At 45.7% G+C, this 23,824-nt stretch overlaps 1 protein-coding gene across 4 annotated transcripts in view; it reads right to left on the bottom strand.

The window, feature by feature from the left end:
* MAF (MAF bZIP transcription factor) overlaps positions 1-23,824 on the bottom strand; it is a 339,682-nt gene that overhangs the window by 297,737 nt on the left and 18,121 nt on the right. For 2 of the 4 annotated variants that reach the window (XM_064580414.1, XM_045890693.3), the window contains one exon: positions 8,371-23,733. The exons of the other annotated variants lie outside the window; for them this stretch is intronic. In XM_064580414.1, coding sequence (XP_064436484.1) covers positions 23,616-23,733 — 118 coding nt within the window. In that variant the 3' untranslated portion in view covers positions 8,371-23,615. Of the gene's footprint in view, positions 1-8,370; positions 23,734-23,824 lie in introns of those variants that run through there. 4 annotated transcript variants of the gene reach the window in all.

Raw genomic sequence — 23,824 nt, 5'->3', positions numbered from 1 at the left:
TGAAACGAAGAGCTTAGAGCAGTCCTTAACACAAAGAAATGCTCCATAAGTGTCGGCTCTGGTGGTGATTTTCCACTGTGGGTTCTCTGCCATCTTTCTATACATACAAATTCTTTTCGGCCAGCGCCCCATTTGACAGATTTCAGCTGGTGAGTATGTGTTTTGTTTTTCCTTTTAATTCAATTCCATCTCAAGTGCCAGCTATATCAATGCATGGGCTTCTGCGGAAGAGCTAGGAAAGACTTTTCTGCCAAGGTAATTTCCCAAAGTTTCCATTTTGGGAGGAGAAAATTAGACAATGGCCAATATCAGCAGTTTGAGGGTGGAAGAGGAAAAAACTGGAATTTCTTTGCCAACGATCTTGCCACAGCATTTTCCAGGCGCCCAGGCACAGAGGGGCAGTGAAAACATCCCTGCCTGTGAGCAAGAAGAAGCATCCACTGCTAGTCAGCCCCCCGTGCAGGGCACAATTGGATTGAGACCGTTTTGGTCCCACGTGCCGGTTGCAGCCTTCAATTTGTACCTGGCCACACTGGTTACTAGTTATATGGCCTTGGGCATGTCAGATTCTCTTTGACTCAAGTTTCCTCACGTGCAATATGAGGGATCATAACAGAAGGCAGCTCTGAATCATTACATGCATGGCCTATTACACCTGAACATGGCCATCCTCCAGTAATGCCACTTAGTATGACAAAGACAGGGGTCACATGTAGTTTCTCATGAATTCATCTAATACGTATCAAGTGCCTGGTGTATGCCGAGTACTCTGTGAGGGGCAAGGATATGGGAGGAGACACACAGATTTATCCCAGGGAGCTGTGCTGCTGGGATATGAAGGAGATATGCAGATGGTGTGGGGCCATACATCTGAGACTCTGAGCCTAATCTGGCCGTAAGAGAAAGCTTCCTCCTGGAAGTGACCTTTAAGCCAAAGCTGATGGGTGCATCAAGGAAGGACAATGAACGGTCCATGTTATGATGGGGGCTGTTCAGGGGAAGCATGTTGCCTTCTCTTACCCCCTCGGTGAAGCCTGACCCTGGAAACTAACACTGCATGCAGCAAGCCTGCGGAGACCATCGAAGCCAACATACTTCCAGGGGATCGACCAGGTCATGGCTTGCTTTGGTCTGTGGGGGCCATTTTATTAGCACAATGGTTGTCAGAAAAAGTGGAAATCCAAGTGTGAAAGGGAAACATGTCCATTATGCTTGAGCTAGACCATCCTGAAAGTGAGTACAATGGGGGTGCCTGGGTGGCTCGGTTGGTTAAGTGTCTGCCTTTGGCTTGGGTCATGATCCCAGGATGGAGCCCCGCATCGGGCTCCCTGCTCAGCTGAGAGCCTGCTCCTCTCTCTGCCCCTCTCCCCAGCTTGTGCTTGCTCTGTCTGAAATAATTAAAATCTTTAAAAAAAAAAAAAAAGAAAGAGTGAGTACAGTGGAAACTATACACTGAAAAGAGAAAGAAGGAGGAAGGAAGGAAGGCAGACTAGTTGGTTCAAGCACCCCCATCTCAAGGAAATGCCAGGGTTTAAAGTCGAGTATCCTCCTCTCTATCAAATCACATTAATTGGATTAGTCATTTCAAATGACTATAGTTTAGCTCTTTGCTCCTTTGGGCTAAAAGAAAAGGTATTATTGGAACTGATTTTATATTATCATTTGTCTTCTCACTTAGGAGAAAAGGGATTGCTGGATCAAACTTCTTGGGATCAGCTCCACTGTTCAAAGACAGCAAAGCACAGTGGTAACTGAGGCCGCTAAAGAAGCCCAGAATGGGGGAATTTCAATAAATTTGGAATACTGTCCTCAGCCCTGAGGATACAGCATTGAGCCAAACAGATATTCCCTGTCCTAAATCTTGCCATCTAGCTGGGGTTCCATTCTTGAGTCCAGTGGTTTTCCTGGGGAAAACAAAACAAGACAAAAATCTTCCCCTTTGTTCTAAGATTTTTAGCCTGGTTCTCATGTTCCTAATGGGGGTTCCCTACCCTTAGGAAGCTATTAAACTGTAAGACATGATCACAGGGTAACTTTCATGCTTCCCTTCTCTGAAGTCAGGTACATTATTCACAGAATTTTTTATTCTTGGCTGGACACATGTACTTCTCTTCTGAACCAACAGAAAACACCACAGAAACCTCTAGGCAGGGTGTGTCTCGGCAATCTCGCCTGGTCTCTGTGTGTGTGTGTTTACTTTGATCTGATCGCCATTTCTGAAACCACAGTACAGCTCATCAAACACAAGTGTTGCGCCTGAGGACATCGGCCATGGTTTGAGTGGGCTTAGCTATTAACCAAGCTTGCACCACCAACAAGAAAGCCTGGGGAGGTCCCTTGATTTCAGCTATCGATGGTTTGTGCACGCTCTTAACACTCTCTTTAGAATGAACCTCGGTTAAAAGGTGACGGTAGTTGGGTTTCCCACTTGAATCACCCTGACCAACCACACAGCAAGAACCAGAAGGCCGCCCGGTCATCTTTCTCTTCAACAATGTGCATCTTTCTGCAAATGCCAAAATCACCAGAGCTGGTAAACATAGGACCTGGACTTTCAAAGAGGAAGGCTGTAGGGTCACCTGGGTGGCTCAGATCGTTGAGCTTCTGACTCTCGGTTTCTGCTCAGGTCATAATCTCAGGGTTGTGGGAAGGAGCCCTGCTTCAAGCTCTGTGCTCAGAGCAGAGTCTGCTTCAGTTTCTTTCTCTGTCTCCCTCTGCCCCTCCCCACTCACGCTCTCTCTCTCTCTCGCAAATGTATACATAAAATCTTTATAAAAAGCGTAGGGGGAGGCCTACAAGTAGCAGATTTCAAAAGCCACAGCACTGACCCTGAACTGTTCACTCTCCTTACCTGTTGCCCTGACCACCATTCAGTAGTAAAAAGAGGAAACAAATATTAGGTGATTGAAAAGTTTGAGCCTTGCACTGTTTTATTGACTTGTCACTGTAGATAAATTGACTATAATTTACTTCAAGAGTAAATTACTAGATGTTCATAAAAAAACTGTTGTACATTACTGTCCCTAATTAAGATGTTAAACATGATTCCATTTTTAAATTGGAGGAGCCAACAGAAATGAAAGATGCTGATGGTGCTATATTTCACTCCCTTCCCCCCCTCCCCCCCGCCCCTTCCTCTCCTTACACCAGTAAATGGTTTGGATATTGATGGGCAGATGTAGCAAAGCAGAACATGGGTTCTTGAAATTTCTCGTGCTATATTGTTGTTTGGGTTCTGTTCGTTTTTTTTACTTTATGTTTCTCCTTATTTCTTTGTCACTAACACTATTCTTTGAAGAAATTCCATAAGGCATATAATGCTTTGGAGACCCAGCTGGTTAAATTGGAGAAATCAGAAAGATTTGAAAGGGCAGAGGAAGGAAACCTATGTGATCGCCCATATAGGCATTTCAAATGAAGTAGAACCAATGTAGTGCTGAAAATTAAAAACAAAAAATATATATGCTATGTAGCTAAGAATGAGAAAAATAATCTGAATTATACTTGTTTTTCTCCAAAAATGTGGGATTATGAGACAGGTCTTAAGAAGAAGAACAGAACATGTTCTCCAAAGCCAAGGGAAGTTAGAATAATTATCCTCACAATTCAGAATGGAATTCAATGGGCTGACAAAAGAGGTGTGTCTGGGTGCTTGACAAGAGTTTCCCCCAAAAGTTAGGAATCCCCAGGATAACTCTTTGCCTTCACCAATTCAGAAAATATTTGTTGAGCACCTGTGGGGTGCTGGGTGCCAAGCTAGGTACAAAGGAGCCCAGAATGGACACCACAGTGTCTCTGGCCTTGACATGAGCCCTTTGCATCCAGCAGCCAGCTCTCAGCTCCTTCCTGCCCAGCCTTCCAACACATTCCTTGTTCTACTTGCAGAACACACTCCCCCTTTCCAACCACCTTTCCCTAACTTCTCAAGACATGATCCTTCTCATCCTTAAATACTCAATGTAAATATCCCATCCCCTAACACCCAGACTGGATTTGGCCGCAGGACTCTGGTCTCAGCCTTTATGGCACTTAGCACAATTGTAATGGATCTTTATTTCAAGTCCAGCTTTGCCAACTGATTGTGAAGCTGCTGATGGGCAGGGACTAGGTTCGTTGTGCTCCCATCTATATTTCCAGCATCCCACTGCCTCGAGCAATAGTTTCTTAATAAGTGATGTTGGGTGGATGACTAAATTAACGGAAAGAGGAAGGAATGAGTAAGAGGACTTTCTCACCATGTTCCAGGACCTAGAAGTCGGAGGCACACTTCTTAGCCCTTGAAAAAAAAATCCATTTTATAAGCTTAAGGGTCTACTGTCTAACTAAAACATGTAACATTCTTCTGTTATCTATGCCCTGGATGCCAACTACCACTATAGAGTATTCTAAGCCTGGGCATACATTATATATATTCAGGCCTGGGAGAGTTTCATGCTCTCTTCAACCCTTATTCTTAGGCCTCCCTGTTTTGGAGGAGGCCCCACACTCACCGGGAAGTAGCCATCTAGAACGCTAACCCAGGACTCAACCCCTTAGCAGAACAACAAGTAGAAGAGGAGAAAGAAACATAATTCCACCCAGGTTGTGGCTCTGGCTATGAGACCTCCATACCTGCCCCTCTGGATCCAGGCCCTCCCCTGGTCCAGGCAATGCAGCCTCTCCTGCCTTCTGTAATCCCCTCCTAACACCCACACAAAAACCAAAAACTCCTTCAGGTTCCTATTTTAAATTCACATCGATCTACATGGCAGGAAGTCCTTAATTCGTCCCTTCTGTTCATCCTTGCATTCAGCAAACATCAAGTCCGTATTACGTGTAGGTACCGAGCGAGGTGTTTCTACTACACAGAAAGACACCTACCCTCTGGTGGATCCAACATACAGGCTGAAGGCAGTGTCCATAAGGCAAACAGGTGCCTGACACCAGACAATGCTAAAACTCAACCTGGTACTTCGGGATTTTCAGATACTTTGGATAACGCCTCAACTCTGGAGCTCACTCTACAGTCCAAGGATGTAGCCCCTGGCTTCACATGGCTACCGAGCACTTGAAGTGCGGCTGAGGAACACAGTTTTTAATTGTATTTGATTCTAACTGTTTTGCCTTTAAATCTGGAAACAGAAGCAGTGTAAAAAAATTTTTTTTCTGGGAAGCACATCTTTTTTTTTTTTTTTTTTTTTAGCCTGACTGGTTCACAGTAACCATTGATCATTTAGCATCTGATGTGAGACACACAGCCAATTTCAGGGACCTGCCACAAAAAGGAAATGATTGGAAAATATCTCACAAATATACTTTTATACTGATCATACGTGGTTGTAATATTTTGATGTATTGATTTTAAATATTAAAATGGATTTCACCTGTTTCTTTTTACTTTTTTAAATGTGTCTGCTAGAAAATTGAAAATTTTAAATGTGGCTCATGTTTATATTGCTACTGGACAGCAATGTTCTAGATGTTTTAATAAATACATAGCTAGCAAAAATGAACACACACACACACATAAAATGAGTCTGACTGCTTGGGTGAACTCAGGGCGGTGTCATACCTGATTCTCATGGAGGGGGTGTCCTATCTGGAATTCTGGTCTGGAAGGAGGAAACCTCTTGACCCTTATAAAGGTTCTCACTTTCATAAATGTCACCCAGACTCCTCCCAGTAGAGTCACCGGCATCATTTTGGGATGCTGGGAAAGGCAGGCCCAAACTATTAGTTTAGGTTGGAAGCTTCTTAGCCTAGTTCACAATTCTACGTGGAACAAAGGCAAAAAGGGAGAACCTTCCAGGTGGGATGCATCTCAAGTTGTGCAAACCCTGCTTTCAAGAGATTCCCTCCCTCACTGTCCCTGCCACCCCCTCAAGTCTCGGGGGTCTTCCCACCCAGCGACTTTCACTGCACAATTACATGCCAAGTCCTCAGGGGCAGCCTCTCTCTCCCCATCTTGGCAATTTTTTGATTTGTTGGGAAGAAGGTGAAAGAGTATTTCTTGGCCCTAAGAAGCATGCCTGCCTTGCTGAGACACTTCTTTCTTGTATCTGTTACCTACCCCGTCCATTTTCTGCTTGCAGAGGGGAGGAAGGAGGAATTTGGGGGAGGAGGAAAAGGGAGGAATTTGCCCATAGGTGCATAAGCTCAGTGGTGTCACCGTGGGACCCCAAGGCAGGGTTGGGGGAGCACTGGCTCATCTATCTGAGTCTCGTAACTCCCCTGCAGAGAGGGACTTCAACTTGTCAGCATCCTAAAGGAACTGGGGAGGCTTGCAGGGGCATGGGCCAGTCAGGAAAGGGGGTACAGGTCGGGGGTCGGGCATTCCACTGCCCAGTGTCTAACTCTCCCTGCTGTCCACTCCACAAAGGGAAGCTCAGCTGAGGACGGGGCTGCTGGCTCTTCCCAGGGCGGGGAGAGAGACTATGCAAGCCTCTTGCCAACCAACCATGTGCGCAGGGCTGATCTCGGCCTGGCACCCAGCTCACACTGCGTCCTGGCCACCTAACTTTCTGAAAGTCCCCATTTTCCAGAGGGGGGAACTGAGGTCAGAGAGTGGCCTGCAGTGCTCCGCTAGCCAGTGGCAGCCCTGAGCTAGTCTAGCTTGCCTGCATCCCTTTAGTCCTGCAGAGGTCTGAAGGGCACCGAGAAACCTCCAGTGCCTGCCTCGTCCTCACCAGCGCCAGGCTGGCAACCTCACATGGACAGAAAAGGTCTTTGGAACCTGTGGTTTGATTCCCAAACTGTCTTTGGCTACTGGATCCTTTGAGGCTCTGATGAATGTAGGGACCCTCTTTCCAGGAAAATGCACTTGGACAGACTCTTGAATATATTTTTAGGAGATTTTATAGACTCCTTGAAATGGACTCATTCAATCTGATATTTTATTACCAAGTTCATATGAATTATATGTATGTAAAATAAACACATATATTTTATATATTCTGACTAATCAGTGGCAGTGAGAAATGGACCTATTTAAGCCACAGGCTAAGTAAATTTTTTTATTTGTTTTGCTTTTTGCTTTTTCTTTTTAAAATATAAAAAAGGAAAGGAAGTTGCCAGTGATACTACCAACCTAGTTTTGGTTTTGTTTTTTTTTAAGATTTATTTATTTAGGGCGCCTGGGTGGCTCAGTTGGTTGGGCGACTGCCTTCGGCTCAGGTCATGATCCTGGAGTCCCTGGATCGAGTCCCACATCTCCCTCTGACCCTCCCCCCTCTCATGTGCTGTCTCTCTCATTCTCTCTGTCTCAGATAAATAAATAAAATCTTTAAAAAAAAAAGATATATTTATTTAAAAAAAGATTTATTTATTTATTTATTTGACAGAGAGAGAACAAGCAGGGGGAGTGGCAGGCTGAAGGAGAGGGAGAAGCAGACCCCCCGCTGAGCAGAGACCGCAATGTGGGGCTCGATCCCAGGACCCTGGGATCATGACCTGAGCTGAAGGCAGACGCTTAACCCACTGAGCCACCCAGAAACCCCTATTTGTCTCTTTTTTATGTGCTTCCTGTCCTTGTACAGGTCAAACTGGATGAGGGTTCTATGAGGTAAGACCTTCGGAAGGCAAAGCGCTGCCCCACCCCCTACACCTGTTCTGGGGGCAAGCCCACGTCCCACAGCCCTGGGGTCACCCCACTAGTGGGGCAGAGCTGGACACGCTGAGTCCGGGAGCAGTGGTCCTGGGCGCCATGCTACCCTGGTCTCCTGGGCAAGCCGGTCCCTTGCCTTCTGGGAGCTCTCCTTGGGAACCAACAAGATCATGCTCAAGTGTTCTCATAGCCATTCAGCCAGAGATGAGTGCAGCTTGCAGAGAGCACCATTTTTTTTTTAAAGGTTTCTTTTTTTAAAAAAAAAGATTTTATTTATTTATTTGAGAGAGAGAGAATGAGAGAGAGAGAGCATGAGAGGGAGGAGGGTCAGAGGGAGAAGCAGACTCCCTGCCGAGCAGGGAGCCTGATGCGGGACTCGATCCCAGGGCTCCAGGATCATGACCTGAGCCGAAGGCAGTGGCTCAACCAACTGAGCCACCCAGGCGCCCCATAGAGAGCACCATTTTCAAACCGATGGTAAGAGCTCACTGTGCTGGGACAAGGTCTTCATGGCTGCCACCCGCCTCCCAACCATCACCTCCATAAATAGCCTGACATTCGGAATTCCCAATAAAAAAATTCCCTCTACGGGTCAAGAGGTACTTCCCATGTCTAGGGAGATGTGTGCAAAGTGCCTTTTCATGCATAGAAATGGAACCTTCTAGGGACCAGCCAGTGTCTCTTTGAGCTTCCCTCTTATTTTTATAAGGCTCTAAAGGTGAATTTCCTCCTGCTTCAGAGAGCTGGAAGTTAAGCTTAATGTACAAACCTTTATTTTCCGAAGAGGCAGTTTGGCCTTCCTGTATCGACAGACTCCAGAGCTTAGATTTATTACAGAATGGTAATCAGGCAAAAAAATAAATACACTGCATCTTTAATTCATTAATCACCTCGGAAAGCAAAATGAACTACAGTAAAGAAGACAATATGTTTTCGAGTGCTGGGGGTGGGGGAAGTAGAAGTCTGTTCCTCAGTAAAATCCACTTGCTAAAATCCATTTTGTGTGCAGATTAGAGAAAGGACGTTTACCTCTGAGGCTGTGGTTCAGATCGGAGCAGAAACTCTCTATACAGGAGGTTTGGTTGGACTGGGGTGTCTCTGGATGGCCCCTGGGCACCCCTGAGGTATTCTTCCTGTTATAACTCACATCATGAGCCACAGGCTGGTGCAGGCACTGGAGTCAAAGAGACTTGGGTTCAAATTCCTGCTCCTTCTGGAAAGTGGGGAGGGTTGGGTGGGGATGCACCCTCTGTCACTTGGTGCCTTGAGGTCTATCTACCTATGGAATATGGGTCCCGGGGATGTTTTGTCTTCTAAAAATTTCACATCACCAAACTCTCACCAAAACAGACCTGTACTGAAGCTGGGAACAGGTAAGCAAACCTGAGCAGCCGCATGCAGCTGGGCGCTCTGGAAGCAGCATCCGGCTCTGGAGTCTCGGGTCTGGCCTAGAATGCTAAGAGGATGCCCTATCCCTGCTGCTCTTCCTGAGCCCTTGCAACCTGAAAACCAGAAATTAGCCAATCTTCCACCTATATCACAGGCCTGCTAAGTGAGAAGCCGTAAGGCAGCATCTTAGACTCTTCAAGGGAGACAATCAAGGTCTGTGCAAAGATATCATGGGAAACCATAATCATGGATGTTTGTTGAGTGCTTCTGAGGACTTCACATAGATTACCTTCTTTAATCTTTGCAACTATCCTTCAGGGTTTGGTCCTATTCCTGTGCCCATTTTACAGATGAGAAGACAGGTCCATGGAGGTCAAGTCCCTCCAACAAGTTTACATCACTGAGTGGTCCAGCTGGGTAAGAACTACAAAATTTGACTGTCAACAACACAGGGATTAAGGGTTCCCACCCCGGTGCCATCAAAAATCCACACATAGCTTCTCACCCCCCAAAAGCTTACCTACTATGAGCCTACTGGGTTGATCAGGAGTCTTACTGATAACACGGTCAGTTCATATGTATTTTGTATGATATTTGTATTACATCTTGTATTTTTACAATAAAGTAAGCTGGAGAAAGGGAAATGTTATTAAAATCATCAGGAAGAGAAAATACATTGGCGGTGCAGTCCATATATTTATTGAGATAATCCTGCAGGTAGTGGATCTGCGCAGTTCAAACCCCTGTAGTTCAAGGGTGGATTGTACTCCCCTTTACTGAGCGCTTCCTGCCTACAGTGCTTTATCTGTAGGATGTCATTTATTCTTAGCAGCAATCTAGAAAAACAAGTACGACTATTCCCACTTCATGTATGAAGTCAAAAAAAGCTCCGAAGCTTTAAAGCAGGGTTTCTCCATCCCAGCGTGGTCTGTCCTACACACTGAGGGCATCCCTGCTCTCCTCCCACTAGAGGCCAGGAGCACCCAGTCCCTGAGTCATGACACCCCAAATGGTTTCCAGATGTTGCAGCCTGTCCCGTGGGGAGCAATATCATCCCGGGTTCAGACGCATGCTTCCAACACATGCGTGGGGTCATGCAGATGAGAACTGCAGAGCTGGGCCGGGGACCCCAGCCTACCCGCCTCCTCCACTGGATAGTTTTCCAAATGCTGCTTCCGATACCTGGAAGCAGTAGTTTTTAAATGTGCCCCATTCCAGAACCTGAGAACAGGTTAGAAATAGAAATTCTGGGCCATGCCCAGATTGCTGAAATCTGAAATTCCAGGGATGGGGGCTAGCAATCAGAGGTGCAAGGTGTCCTTCGAGGGGCCGGACGCTCACCCAAGTCGAAAGTCAATGCCTTACAGCAGTGTCTCTCAGCCTTGGCTGCACACTACAGTCACCTGGGGCCCTTCCAAGAAAAATACTGATCCCACCTTGGGATTCTGATTTCATTGAGCTGGGCTGGGGCTGAGGCACTGGGATTTTGAAAGCTTGCCAGGTGATTCTCAGGGCTAGCTGACATTGAGAACCACCGACCTCGAGGGAGCTGACCCAGGTTCTCAGGGAGGCACTGGTCAACGTCCAACGCGCTAAAATTAAAAACCAATGAGGTTGGTCCCATGACCCGTCAGCCCGAATCTTGGACAGGAATAGCGAGGACAGTATAGCGGTTCCCTCTGCTCTCAGCCTCAAACCACAGCCTCACACAGCCCGGCTCCTCACGTTGTTCCTTTTTTGGATTCCTCTCCCATCGATTTACCCAAATTTCTAAACTTTCTGGAAGCTGTTTAGTGGGACTGTGCATCAGCTCAAGGAGGCCAGTACATTTGGCAGGTGAGCGCTTTGCATTAAAGCGGATGTATCTACAAGGTACAGCGATTGCTGCCGGCGGCGGTGAAATTCAAGTTTCTCTTTAGCAATACCTAAACATCCTTCTAGGTCCGCCTAATCGAATCCCCCCCGTCCCGCCATCGCCTCCCATCATTGTCCTGGGCAAGGCGAGAAACATTCCCTTATTCACCCGCTCGCGTCCTTTCCCATCCTGTCCTCAGAGCCTGGACATCCTATCACTTCTTCCTAGACACCCACATCCTCTCTGTCGCCCAAGATCCTTCTCTGATGCCTCCAGCCTACAACACTCTTCCCTTCACAGATTCCCTTGTGCTCACTGTCAAAGTAGCCACACTGGAGATGATGTTTCTGATACAGGTGCTTCTGCTCTGCTCAATTTCTTTTTTTTTTTTTAAATCTGGGCAGCTCAAAGAGTGGCGTGCTGCTAGATGTTTAACAGCCAGCTCTCTGGTGGAGGGGAGCAGGGAAAGGGGCTCTGAGCTGCATTTGCATTCCATGCTGCAAATATTCATGGCCGATTTCATGCTCCCAGGGCCTAAATACGGAATTGGGAAGAGATGCACCCAACGGGCCCTTGCCTGCCCACAGAAGTGGGCTCCAGCACGCCGCCAGTCGACCACCCAGCAAACATCTCCTGGGAATCTGTTCAGTGACGGGCCCTGTGCTAAGTGCTGAGCACAAGGCGTGAAAGGTACGGATCCTGGATCACAGTCTAGTGGGGTTTCCGGGGAAAGACCGCATTTCTCAGTGACAAGTGACGGGCAGAGAAACAGGGAAGAGGCAGATATACAGAAGGGAACCATCCATTGTGCCAACTAAACTGGGATTCCCTTGAATCCTGAGAAAAAAAAAGATCAACATTTTCGAGCCAAAAAAGACACGGTTGTGACTGCTCATGTCAGCTGCCTCAGCTTATTGATTTCACCTGTACTGAGAATTCCACGAGGCTGGTTCCGTCATCCCGTCTATAGAAGGGAAGTGCCTTCCCCAAAGTCACAAAGCTGGAAAGGCCTGACACTGATGCGGGTGCATCCTGCTGCACGGTGAGGGATCGCTCCGTGTTTGTAGTGAGGGAAAGTGGGCCTTTGCTACATCAAAGACTGTCTGAGCTCTCACTCCCTTGAGAATGATTTCTAAAAGATATTCAAAGAAGGCTGCAGAGATCCTGGAATCTGGGGGGTGGGGGACAAAAGGCAACAATTTGGAGGGCCAACTCCACCCTCTGTGGCTTCCTTTTTATACAGTGACCCCACATAAACCTTCATGTTACAAACAGTTCCCCTGTTGAAACAAAACGAGTTTGAAAACCTGTGATTCCTGCCAAATCCTTGTATTTGCGGAGGGGGCACAGAAGCCTGGAGAGCCTCGAGCGGTCCTTCCCTGACGCACCTGTTACAGGGCGAACGCACTGTGGGAATAAAATAACTACAGGGAGATTTTCAGAAAATGCACCCAAGCCCAATGATCTCCCCCCAAAACGGGGCACTCCTAAGGCAAGATTGTGAACACATCAGTAACCCTGGCCCCGGAACGAAGCAGTGGGTTTGAATCTCCCCGTCCTACCCATTCCAGCACTCACGCAGCGTGAGTCTGCAGGATTTCTGGGCTTGGCATCCAACATGCCCCAACACCCAGTCAAATCCAGGTTCACCTTGGTAACGCCCGACCCCGTGTTGCAAATGCTTTTCAAGCCCATTGGGCACAATCTGTCTTACACCATTTCTCCGCAGGCAGCTTTGACTCCGAGTCAAGGCAAGCCCCTAAATGCAACCAGTTCAAAGAACTAGAGCTACCACCTACCCCTTTCCTCACCGCCCCAAACCCGACTTCCTGAGAGAAGCCTGGAACTACACTGCTGTATTTTAACATATAACTCACAAATTAAAAACCGAAAGAAGAAACGCGTTTTTCTGTCAATGGCTTAAGGGGATTCCACCTCTAAGCTGCTGCTAAAGCTCCCTTAGTCTTTTTTACATTTGTAGCATTTTGGAGCAATTTGCTGGAGTCAAAGAAGGCAGTGAAATTTCCACAACCGACTTCAAAGCCCCCAAATCCTGTATCAGTGGAGGGGAGCCTGGTAGCAACACCAGAGGGGACGATTTTTCAAAGAGGTGTGTGTAGGAACATGCCAGGAATTTCTGCCCTGCGCTGGCGATTGATGTTAATGGCAGACATGTGACCAAATCCCCATGTAGTTCTTTGAAAAATGCCCCTCCCTCCCCCCCCACAACACCTTTGGCTGTGACAATGCAGATGATACGGAAAAGGGCCAGCACAGAGGGACTCTGCTACAGCTCAGTGAACAATACCGGCCTTAATTCAATTAACACAAATGAGCCTTTTATCCGGTAGGGAGTGGGGAGCACATGCAGATTGACCAAGGGGGAGGGGCTATACCTGGATGGGTTCAGGCTGGTGGAAATGAAGGCTGGACTGAGTGGCTTCGGGGAAGGGAAACGTGCAAACGGCCAGGGCACCCACCACCCCAATTCATTCCCCTGTGTTTTCTACTTCTGTTTGCATGCCCTCTTTGGCTTGGCCTTCCAGTTTCTTCTCCATCGGACCCCAGTTTACCCACTGGTCCCTGTCTGGGGCAATCCTTCCTCCCCAGCTCACACCCATAAACACACGGTTTTTTCCAGCAATAGCAACACTGCTGTAGTGAATTAAGATCCCCAAACAGGAAATGTGTAGAAACTGGCATTTTGCCTGTGAATATTCTGTGCTACAAGATATTATAAAAGCCAGCTAAAAGGCTGTCTAGTTCACAGGCTCACAAGAGTGGGTGAGGCTGCCCATCACCCCTCACTTCAGCCGAAATGCGATATTCTCGCTGCTACGATTTTGTTAGGAGTGGGGGTGGACACTGTTCCCTAAGATTATTGGTCATTTGTGTTTACTTCTAAAAGCTGTCCATTCTTATTTGCCCAGTTTTCTGTCAGGTTGTTGGTCTTCTTTCTGGTGGATTTATAAGAGCTCTTCACACCAAAGAAATTAGGTCTTTGACTATCTGGTGGGTTGTAGTTTTTCCCACTTTGCTGCTTGTCTTTTGATTTTGTTAATGGTGTTTTTGCTATGTGTAGGGTTTAAATGCTTATGTAGTCAAATTTATCAACCCTTTGCTGTACAGCATGTGGGTTTTAGGTCAGGCTAAGGAAGACCTTCCCCATGTCAAGTTAAAAACATCATCGTTTCCTTTTGCTTCTGCATGGGTGTTCAGAAAATGACAACCCTCTTCCTGCTCACTCACGAACCCCACGTCTTCTGGAAAGCATTTATCAAGCAGGACAAGTATTTATTTATTTTAATTGTCTGATGCATCAATAATGAATCTTGAGAGCAAGAACTGTGTCCTATTGGTTTCTCAATCCTCCAGCACGGACTCCATACTCTTGTATATAGATAGTGCACAGGAAGTGTTCATTGAGTTAAATCCTAAAATAAAGCCTAATAACTCAGATGCCAAACCAGCCAGGGAAAAGGGGTTTATTTTCCAATAGCTCTCCAAAAAAGGACATTAAGAAATAGGTCTGGCTGGTGCAGACTATATTTAACAAGCTGTCCAGGAAAAGAAACTTAGCCCACAAAAGTGTCAAGGAAATGTCAGGATATGGGTCTTTTGAAAAGCAGGGAGAGGATTAAGAGAACAACCTCTAAGAATTTTTGACAGATTGCGAAGATGGCATCTTTGTCGCTTAAGAAACGTTTATGAGGCTCTTATTACTCATTTGTTTGCTTGCTCGTCTGTGCTCCTGTTTATTTGAGTGTGTTCTGCCACTTTCCGGAAAGGACCCGAGGCACAGATGCTGTGTGCTGTTCACCGACGCAGGGCTGGGCTGGGCACAAAAATAAATGAGGCTCAGACTCCATGCTCACAGAGCTTAGAATCCAAGAGGAGATGAGAAATTTAAAAGGTAACTGTCTCACAAAGTAGAGTGAAGAGTGCCTTCAGAGCGGGCCATTTTTGTGTGGTTTAATGCTACGCTTTAGTGGAGGATCAATGGGTCTGACCGCATGTGATCAAACATCTTGGTTAAACCCAGCCAGCACCATTTTCTCCGGTCCTGTTTCTACTATAAGCCCAATTACACTAGCTAAGTAAGTGCCTGGTGGTAATGACAACAAATAATACAGCATATCCTTGGCATTTGTAAAAGTTTGTGCAAATCATTTGGAATACATCTATCCTTGTAACTCAATGACTAAATACATTATTCTCTTTTATATGCAGATTTTTTTCCCCCTCTGAATACCATCACACATTTAAAACTACCCATTCTGCTAGCTCAAAATCCTCAGTACCAACCCCTCATTGTATGTGCTGGATCTGTGATGACATCGTCACTTAGCTGACTGTGTAGACTCATAGATGGTCTCTGATTTTGGCTTATTTGACCCATTTCCCAAAAGAGAAGAATGAGACTCCACAGGGTAATCAGGGCAATATGCAGGCCCGGATCGTGTGGCTGCTTAGTGGCTAAGTTAGGTGTAAGAAGGAGGCTTCTGGACCCCACCTGCAATTTGCTTTCCCTAGGTGCCTTATCTGACTTCCTTACGCCCTTCGTTACATAGACTTGATATTAATGAAGGACTGGGAAGAACAGATGAAGCAGGAAAAGCACAAAGCGATTGTTCATCCCTTTTAAGTTTAACCCAGGCCTGAAAAACGCTGAGTCTGTGAGACAGAACGATAAAATATGGGAAAGTCACCAGTTAGTTCTTCACTTTCTGCGTCCCTGAAGTCTTCTATTAGGAGTTCTAAATCCTGGCTGTGCCTGAGAATCACTGGGAATTGTTACTTAAATACTGATGCCTGAACCCCTAGAGGTTCCAGAGTGAATGGTCTGGGGCAGGGCCTCGATGGTTTTAAAAGCTCCCACAGGCGCATCCAAGGTTAACAACCTTGGCAATGGGTTCAGAGATCTGTTCATGGCCTAATTCTACTCACGTCTATCCCCAAAAGGGGTGTACAAAAGTCTGGGGTAAAAGTTTCCTCCCCCGTGTTGCGAGGTGCCCATCTTCGGAGCCCTGCTGCACGCACCCCATTCTTGGGGAAATCTTACTCAGAAGGCGCAGACGAGCCCCCCCCCACCAGCCACTGCTGATTGGATGAGCAATCAATCAACCTGACCAAGGTGAGCCAATCAGCTCTCTTTTCCTAGAACTGCGTTGTAAGAGTCTCCGACCCACCCCTGTTAGAAACTCAAAGCCAAGTTTAGGGGTGGAACCCAGAGGTGACAGGGGGAATCACATGTTCTCTGGAGAGAAAGCCTGCCTGCTTTCTGTAGGAAGAATGAAGCAGGTGTACAAAAAGAGAGAAGGGAGGTAGAAGGCACAGGAGGAATGAACCTCCATCCCGAACTGCCCTCCAGTCCCTAGCTTGTATATATGTGCCCTTAATGGACACCGTTATCCTTATAAGAACAGAAACTTGAAGGCAGAGTTTTTATGTCCAAAGAGTCCCTGTCCAAGATTCTAGGACATTAACATATTCCTTACAGGACCTCTGATTTCCTTGGAAGGCTCATCCAATCACAAACCCAGTCAAAGTCTGGATTTGACAGTGATCTTGGGTTTTTTAATCAGAGCAGAGGATCCCAAACCCGGGCCCGGAAACCCCACAGGGAGCTCATGAAGGCAGTGAGAGCACCCAAGAGTCACTCCTGTTACTGTAAAGACCTACGGGGTAAACCCCCGTGATAAGGTTTTCTTTCGACTGCACAGACATCAATGGAATCATGCTTCTTCTCCGGCTGATCAGATGCCCTGTAGCTGTTAGAGAGGGCTCTGATTAATAAAACAAATACACAGAATTACAAACGCATCTTTCAGAACACGACTTTCATAGGGGGGAATGAGTAAAGGGATCCTCGAGTCCTAAATAAAATTTAGTATTTCAATCACCATTTTTCAAAACTGTCCTGTGATGTTAGTTCCATAAGATGGTTCATTAGGGAACAGGTTCCATGTTCAAGTAAGTTTGGAGGATACAGTGTGTTTAGCTGTGCCGTTCCTTCCCCATAGAGGGTCACAATAATGTGAGCATATAAGGCTCTAAGATGGATGATAGCAGAAATAAATGTTTGATTTTGCCTAATCCATAAATTCCCTGAATTATTTGACCACAGAACTCCCCCAAGCACATCTTTAAAAAAAAAAAATTTAAGGGGTGATGGCATTTTTTTCAGGGGAGAACAGATAAAGCAGGTAATGGTCATAAACTACTGTTCTAGGTTTTTCTCCATTTTCCAACTTGACCACACTTAGCAGAGGGGAGTAAGTGTGATATCGTAATAGCAAAGTTATGTTAAAACAAACCACGGTTTGCCAAGTGTCAAGGTCAAAGTTTTATTCCATATAATACTGAGCAAGGCCGAGTGTGGTGGGGGGTTTCCTCTGCGCCAGGTGCTCTACATACATCATTGTATTTAATCCTTTGCACAATGCTATCTTACAATCCTATTTTACAGATGCAGAAACTGTGTATTCTTCCTCATGTTACTACAGATTTTGCTGACAACTTTTTATTAAACGAGGCTTTCAATGGAGTGATTTAATGCTGATTTATCTTCACTATCCTGCAATTTCCTCAGTGTCAATTGCACACCTGACACTTTACACATTACAGGGTATTAAGGAAATGTACCATCTATTATTTTTTAAATGCTCTTGAAATGACAATCTTTATCTTTGAGGAGGAAAAGGCTGCTCTGTTAGCTACTGAAATCAAACCACAGAATCGTTTGACTTTAGAGCTGGAGGGGGTCCTCGGGGTCAAGATCATGAGAAGGACCAGTCCCAGTCTTCTAGATACTAATCAGATTATAATTTTTTTTTTTTTCTAGGTTTCACTCAACCCAACTCAGAAAAAGAGGACCAAAGAGGAAAAGGCTACTGAGGTCATGCTACATGTGCTAAGGTTAATCGCTAGGCTTTTTAACTGGGAAGGAGGGAATAAGCTGGCCCGGGCAGGGGTAGCATGGCATCTATCTAGAAATAAATATCCGCATGACTGCAGTGTCGACTCAAATTATATTTTAATAGCTTTGTGCCCGAGTTTCCTCATCTGTATAAAGGGGATTAAAATATCTGCCCCTCTAGTTGTTGTAACGATCAAAGATGGCGTAGGTCCTGGCTCCCAGGAGACAATCAATGGCAGCTGTGGTCATCAAAGCCGGTGAGGCTTTGGATGACCTCCAAAGAGGAAGGCTGGGTGGAACATCATGGTCTGCAACCCCATGGAAGTTTTCTCTAACTCCTGACAAACTGGTATACCCCTACAGTGACCAGAGGAAATGCTGAGTCTCACCTCTCCCTGAAATATAAGAAAAGTCTGATTCTCAATAGTCTCTATAAACTGCAGAGGTAGAGGGAAAAACAAGCCATCATCTTAAAGTCTAGCTAATCTCTGAAATCCCTGATAAGTGGGATATGAAAATAAAACCCATATACATGTTTAATAAGATACATACATGTTATAATAAGCAACACATATATCTATAGTGAAAATATTTTGACTAAATCTTATCGTTCAAAACCCAAGAAAATAAGTGTTCAAAATCTTGACCTTTGGACCTTTGTGCATCGTTGAGAACTCGTATGTGGGCCCTTCTTCTACATTTTCCTCTTCGTTTTGGTGATCTCTGCAGAAACTGACTCCAGATAACCTCTGACTCAGTGTCCCCAATACTGGAGATGTTGGTGACATGCGCTGGCAATCTGGTTTCAAATTTATGTCTCTGGTACCTTCCTAAAAATGTTTTCCAATTTCACAACATAAAACCCTGCTAATGAGCAAATAACAAGTCACACATACCAAGCAGCATATCTGCTTTGAAAGAAATCGTATTTCAATGCATGTAATAATCTGGCATTCACTTAAAATGATCACTTGTTTTACCAATGTGCATGTCATGCCTTCAGGAAACATTTCATTGTACACCTGGTATGTGCTATGTTCATTGTTTGCAATTACAGGATATATTAATTATTTCATTTTATTTTACTTTATTGGAATGCTATAGGGTATTTATCTTTAAGTATGTACCACCCATTTTCCCCCAGTGATCCACACCAACCTCAACTCAGTCGTAATGAATCCCAGGTCTAAATGTCTGGGACTCAGGTGGATGCCGATATCCATATTGATACCTATGATCAATTTTATCTCTACTTTCACACAATGAATCGTTTTTCAAAGGTAAAGATTTTATTGTGGAGTGCCTTGTTTCTAGATAGAATTCTATAGCCCTATTCATTTCTCATATTAACAGCTTAATACTTAAAGTTGGAAAGACAGACAAGGAAATCTATAACGAGAAAACTTCAGGACTCCCCCAATAAATAACTCTTGTCTTCAACTGGACAAATGTGAGACACGAATCCTTTCAAAAAGCCATCCTTCCCCGCTCAAACCCAACGGTGCTGAGAAATATATGACAAATTTTTGTCTGATATTAACCACAACTTATTTTTTCCTTTAAAAAATTAATTAAAAACACGAGATGGAATAAATATTTCAGGCGACCAGCAGCAAAATGGGAAAATACCATGTGTTTGGAGTTTTAGTGCCCTCTGAGTACAGAAATTTATTTGCAGCAAGCAGAAAATAGACAGCAAGCATAAAAATACAGCAGAGTCCCCCTAGTAAAATTATTTATCAAGCTAACAAGGGAGGGACCCTTCTAGTAACAACAAGCCAGCGAGGAAAAGACATGGCTTTATATTTTACCTTTGGGTTAGCAAACCAGTAAAAATGCCAACTGACAAGCACTTCACATAAACATTTCTTTCTAAATGAGCTTCCTTGTTAGGAGGAAAGAAAAAAACAAAAAAGTGTTCCTAGCTAAGGAGCACTATAGCTTACAGAGAATTCTAGCATGGATACGCGGACTGTTCAGTGCAAAAATAAAATAACTGAAAGAATAAGTTAATGTGAATTATGACTGGAGTTTTAAAAAACAAATTAGAAGTTCATTAAAGAAAATGTGCTTACATTCTTACCAGAGTATGCTCATACCTGGATGTTTACAGAAAGTCACAATTTTGTAAAATGCCTTTTCAGGGCTAGGGTTAAGAGTCTCCAGGAACAAAAATACATACGTATATATTCATATACACAGATATACATGTACTTACATTGCCTCTACTATGTAAGCCTCACTGCTATATTTTTTCAAATATTGGGGCGCCTGGGTGGCTCAGTTGGTTGGGCGACTGCCTTCGGCTCAGGTCATGATCCTGGAGTCCCGGGATCGAGTCCCGCATCGGGCTCCCTGCTCGGCAGGGAGTCTGCTTCTCCCTCTGACCCTCCTCCCTCTCATGCTGTCTCTCATTCTCTCTCTCGCAAATAAATAAATAAAATCTTAAAAAATATATATTTATTTTATGAGCAAAACCCCAAAGCCAGTCTTTACAGTTTAGTTTAACGATACCAAAGTTTGAAATATAAATTACAAATCACTTTACTGCAGCCTGCAATAGCAAAAAAAAAAAAAAAGAAAGAAAAAGAAAAAAGAAAGCCTTGAGATGAAACCACACAGTGACCTGATCCCAATTAAATTTTAAAGAAACAGTAAAAATTGCATTCTCAGAACAACAGCATCCTCAGTAGCTCTGCAAATAACTCCTGACGAATTCACAATGAAATCACACACCCGGATCTCATTTTCCCTAAAGTAAAAATCTGATCCGTGTTAACCGTGGCAAACACGGGAAGGTGCCTTTTTTATTGTGGAAGGAAATGATGGTGCCGAGAATGGCGAATCTGAACGACACTGTAAAATGATGAGTCGAGACAGACAGAAACGCCTTGCACGAACCGCACTGCCCCCCACCCCCCATGCCCGGGCCCCCATTCCCACCAATGCCATAAAAAAAATAATAAAAGTTTTCCAGCAACAGGACCGAAAGCTTCTCCATACTAGTATCAGCCGGCTCACACACAATAGGAGGAAAATACTTAAAATAAGCCATTCCTTACTTTGTTCTTCCTCTCCGGGACAGGACGGCTTTCCCCAGGCTGCTGTGAGAGCTCCGAGCTCTGGCTGGACGAGGGAAACCTCCCGCTCTCCGTCAGCAAACAAGGTAAACCCCGGGCTTTTCTTCTGGAGTCGAGGCCCACACTGTCGACTCCGCTCCCCCCAGCTCAGTTTGGGGGCCGGGCGTCCCATCTGACCGCCAGTCTGTAGGGAGGGTGTATAGCCCCTGCCATGTGCTACTTCGTGACAGTGACCTTTGTGCCTCCCGTCAGGGTGCTACCGAGTAACCAAAGTTCAGATCAAACGGAGGTCACTTCCGAATAACCGGGCTCCCGACACAAGGCAGCGCGCGTCGCTCACGACCTTCTCCGCGACCACGAAGCTGGGGCGGGCACGTGCGTGCGGAAGAGCGCGCGACCGGATTGGCGGGCTCCCCTGGTCAGGAGAACGAGGGGCACGTGCGAAGCGCAAGCAGGCGAGGCCAACGGGCCCGCGCGGCAGCGGGGCTCTGGGAAGGCCGCTGGGCAGGAGCGCCGCTGCGAGCCGTCAGCCCCGCGCAGCGACGCTGCTCCGAGGCTGGCGGGAAATGCCGTCCTCGTCGCAGAGGCTCCCCCTGGGCGGGGAGGGAGCGCCCAGGCGCGGACCCCCGCACGTGCCAGGCAAGCCGGTGCGGGCCCGCGCGCTTTGCAATGGGGAGAAACCGCGTCTGGGCTTCCCAAGGAGAAAAAGAGAAGAGAAAACAAAACAAAACAAAAGTCTGGGAAAGCCCAATAACAAATAAGTAAAACAGTCTTTGGGCATCAGAACGGAAGTGTGTGTATGGGCTACTCCCTGGAGCGAAGTACGAGAAAACAGTTCTTAGCTTGTGCCCAAAAGGTCAACGTGGGTGAAGGGATTTCTGACTTCTCTTGGCTACTGCCGAGCGCAGGGAGATGCTACACATCCTTTTCAGCAGACTCACGTGGCCTTCTAAAATGCCATGCATGATTCCAAACACTGAAACGTATCGTGTGCACCTTAAGATGTCTCGAAAGTGTTCTAAGGGCTCCGTTATGAAGTGAGAGAGAGGGCAGGAAGATAAGGAAGAGAGATTTTTAAAACGTAAACAGGAAATTCTATTCCCTAATTCAAAATTTGCAGCCCAGGAAGAGACCCCCCCCCACCAGCTTTCCCCTCTTTTCACGTACATGAGGAATGAACTTCATTTTAAAATATGAACCCGCCCGAGGCACACCATCGCGGTACAGATTCAAGCCCTGTAATTAACTACCATTGGCAACCAAAGGTCTACATTTGGATTAACTTTGTTGTTGGGGAGAGGGGGGAGTCACCCCTCGTTCCGAAGCCCTTTAAAATAACTGTAAACCCAGGACGCAACTCTGCGGCAGAAGGAGCCAGGGGAGAAAAAAAGAAACTTTGTAAAACCCAATGTAAAGGAGGTGTGACCTCAGGGTAAATCAATTCCATTCTCACCTCCGCTGGCTACCTGCTGGCTAATGAACTTACTGGGCTTTTCAGTGGACAGGAATGAACAAAGAAATCCTCCCTGGCTGCATGTGAATAACAGGTCATTAGACAAAGCTTGCTGAGGGAAAAGGTGAAAACAAAACCCAACTAGTGTCTTCTCTTTCTTTCTTGTCATTCTCACCTCAGGCAGGCAGGGTTTATGTTGTAGGATGTGTGCCCCTAGATTGTTAATTAGGTGTTAATATCTTCCAGGGCCTTACATCTGAGGTCACTGCTCCTGTGTCTGAGTCCTCTCCCTTGACAGTACCTGTGATGCCCACAGCTGGTTTGAGTTTCCTGCCCAACACCTGGAACTGCTCCTCCCCTCCCCCTACTTAGTGTTAATTCTATCAGTGCTAACGGCTTTGTAATATTTCCCGTGGATGCTGGAAACAGAGGCACACTGAATCTTCCCCACTGGCTGACGCCTGCCCCAGCATGTTCCAAATGTTGCAAAAAGACCAAAAAATAATAATAATAATAATAAAATCAAAACCAACCCTTCTGCTTAGCTCATTTATTGCCAATAATTTCATTAGGTGCCAGGAAAATCCCAAAATGCAGACACTGAACAACAACTTTACAGCGATTTTTAGTTGGAGGAAACAGAAGACTCAGCAATGGGCAGGTGAAGAGGGTCTCGACATTGGCGTCTGTGAACGGCAGCAGTAAGTCTGACCTTCTGGCAGGTGACTGAATGTGTGCTTTTAGCACAGATGCTCTTTACGGGAGCATCACTTTGTGTTAAATAATGAGCGCCATACTTTTACCAAAACTCTTTTCTTCCCTTTTCCCCCCTAAATGCGTCATTTCTTTAAGTTGCCCCTTCAATAGTATCCTAGGGCTCACTGAAAATATGACTTCATATGGCATCATCAGGCTAGTTACCCTGCACCTGCTCTGCTATAATTAATTGATTAAATCAGCTCAGTAGTCGACCAGAGCCCACCGGAAGAAAAACAGTAGGCAGACCTTGTATGGAAAGGGGGTACGGATGGAAGTTGTGTGGGAGCATGACCTAAATAAGCAAACAACAACAAGCAATTAGGTAAGTCCGCATAATAAACACTTTAAGTGAAATTATTCCCCCCCCCCTTTTTTTTCTCAGTGCCAACAAATACGTTGATGTAATTCGCTTAAGACATACTCATGGAACTTGTGATGGATGGGTCCGCTCCAGATCTGCATACAGGACAGCATTCTGTTCCTTGCTGCCGTGGGGGGTGGAGGATGTACTTTAAAAACTGAGTATTTAGAACCCCCGAGGGGCCTGAAATGAAGACAGTCAAGACCAGCCACTGTTCTCACTTGGGCTCTCTCAACAGAGGCACCAAGAATCCGGAACTTACAGTCTGTGTTTTCACATGTCCTTTGCATGACAGCACCTGATTCACCATTTCTGTTAAAATATTTTGATGGGCTCTGCAAGGGAAACACGATTATGACATATTTAATTTTATGTTTGAGTTAAATAGCCGTGCTAAGGCACCCACATTGACACAGGGCATCGGGA

The sequence above is a fragment of the Mirounga angustirostris genome, unplaced genomic scaffold (genome assembly GCF_029215605.1).
Source record: "Mirounga angustirostris isolate CCGP_5_RB_7025 unplaced genomic scaffold, mMirAng1.0.hap1 SCAF_16, whole genome shotgun sequence".
Classification (NCBI taxonomy): domain Eukaryota; kingdom Metazoa; phylum Chordata; class Mammalia; order Carnivora; family Phocidae; genus Mirounga; species Mirounga angustirostris.
Note: the sequence above shows the minus strand (reverse complement) of the source record. Positions and strands in the feature narration are given on the sequence as shown.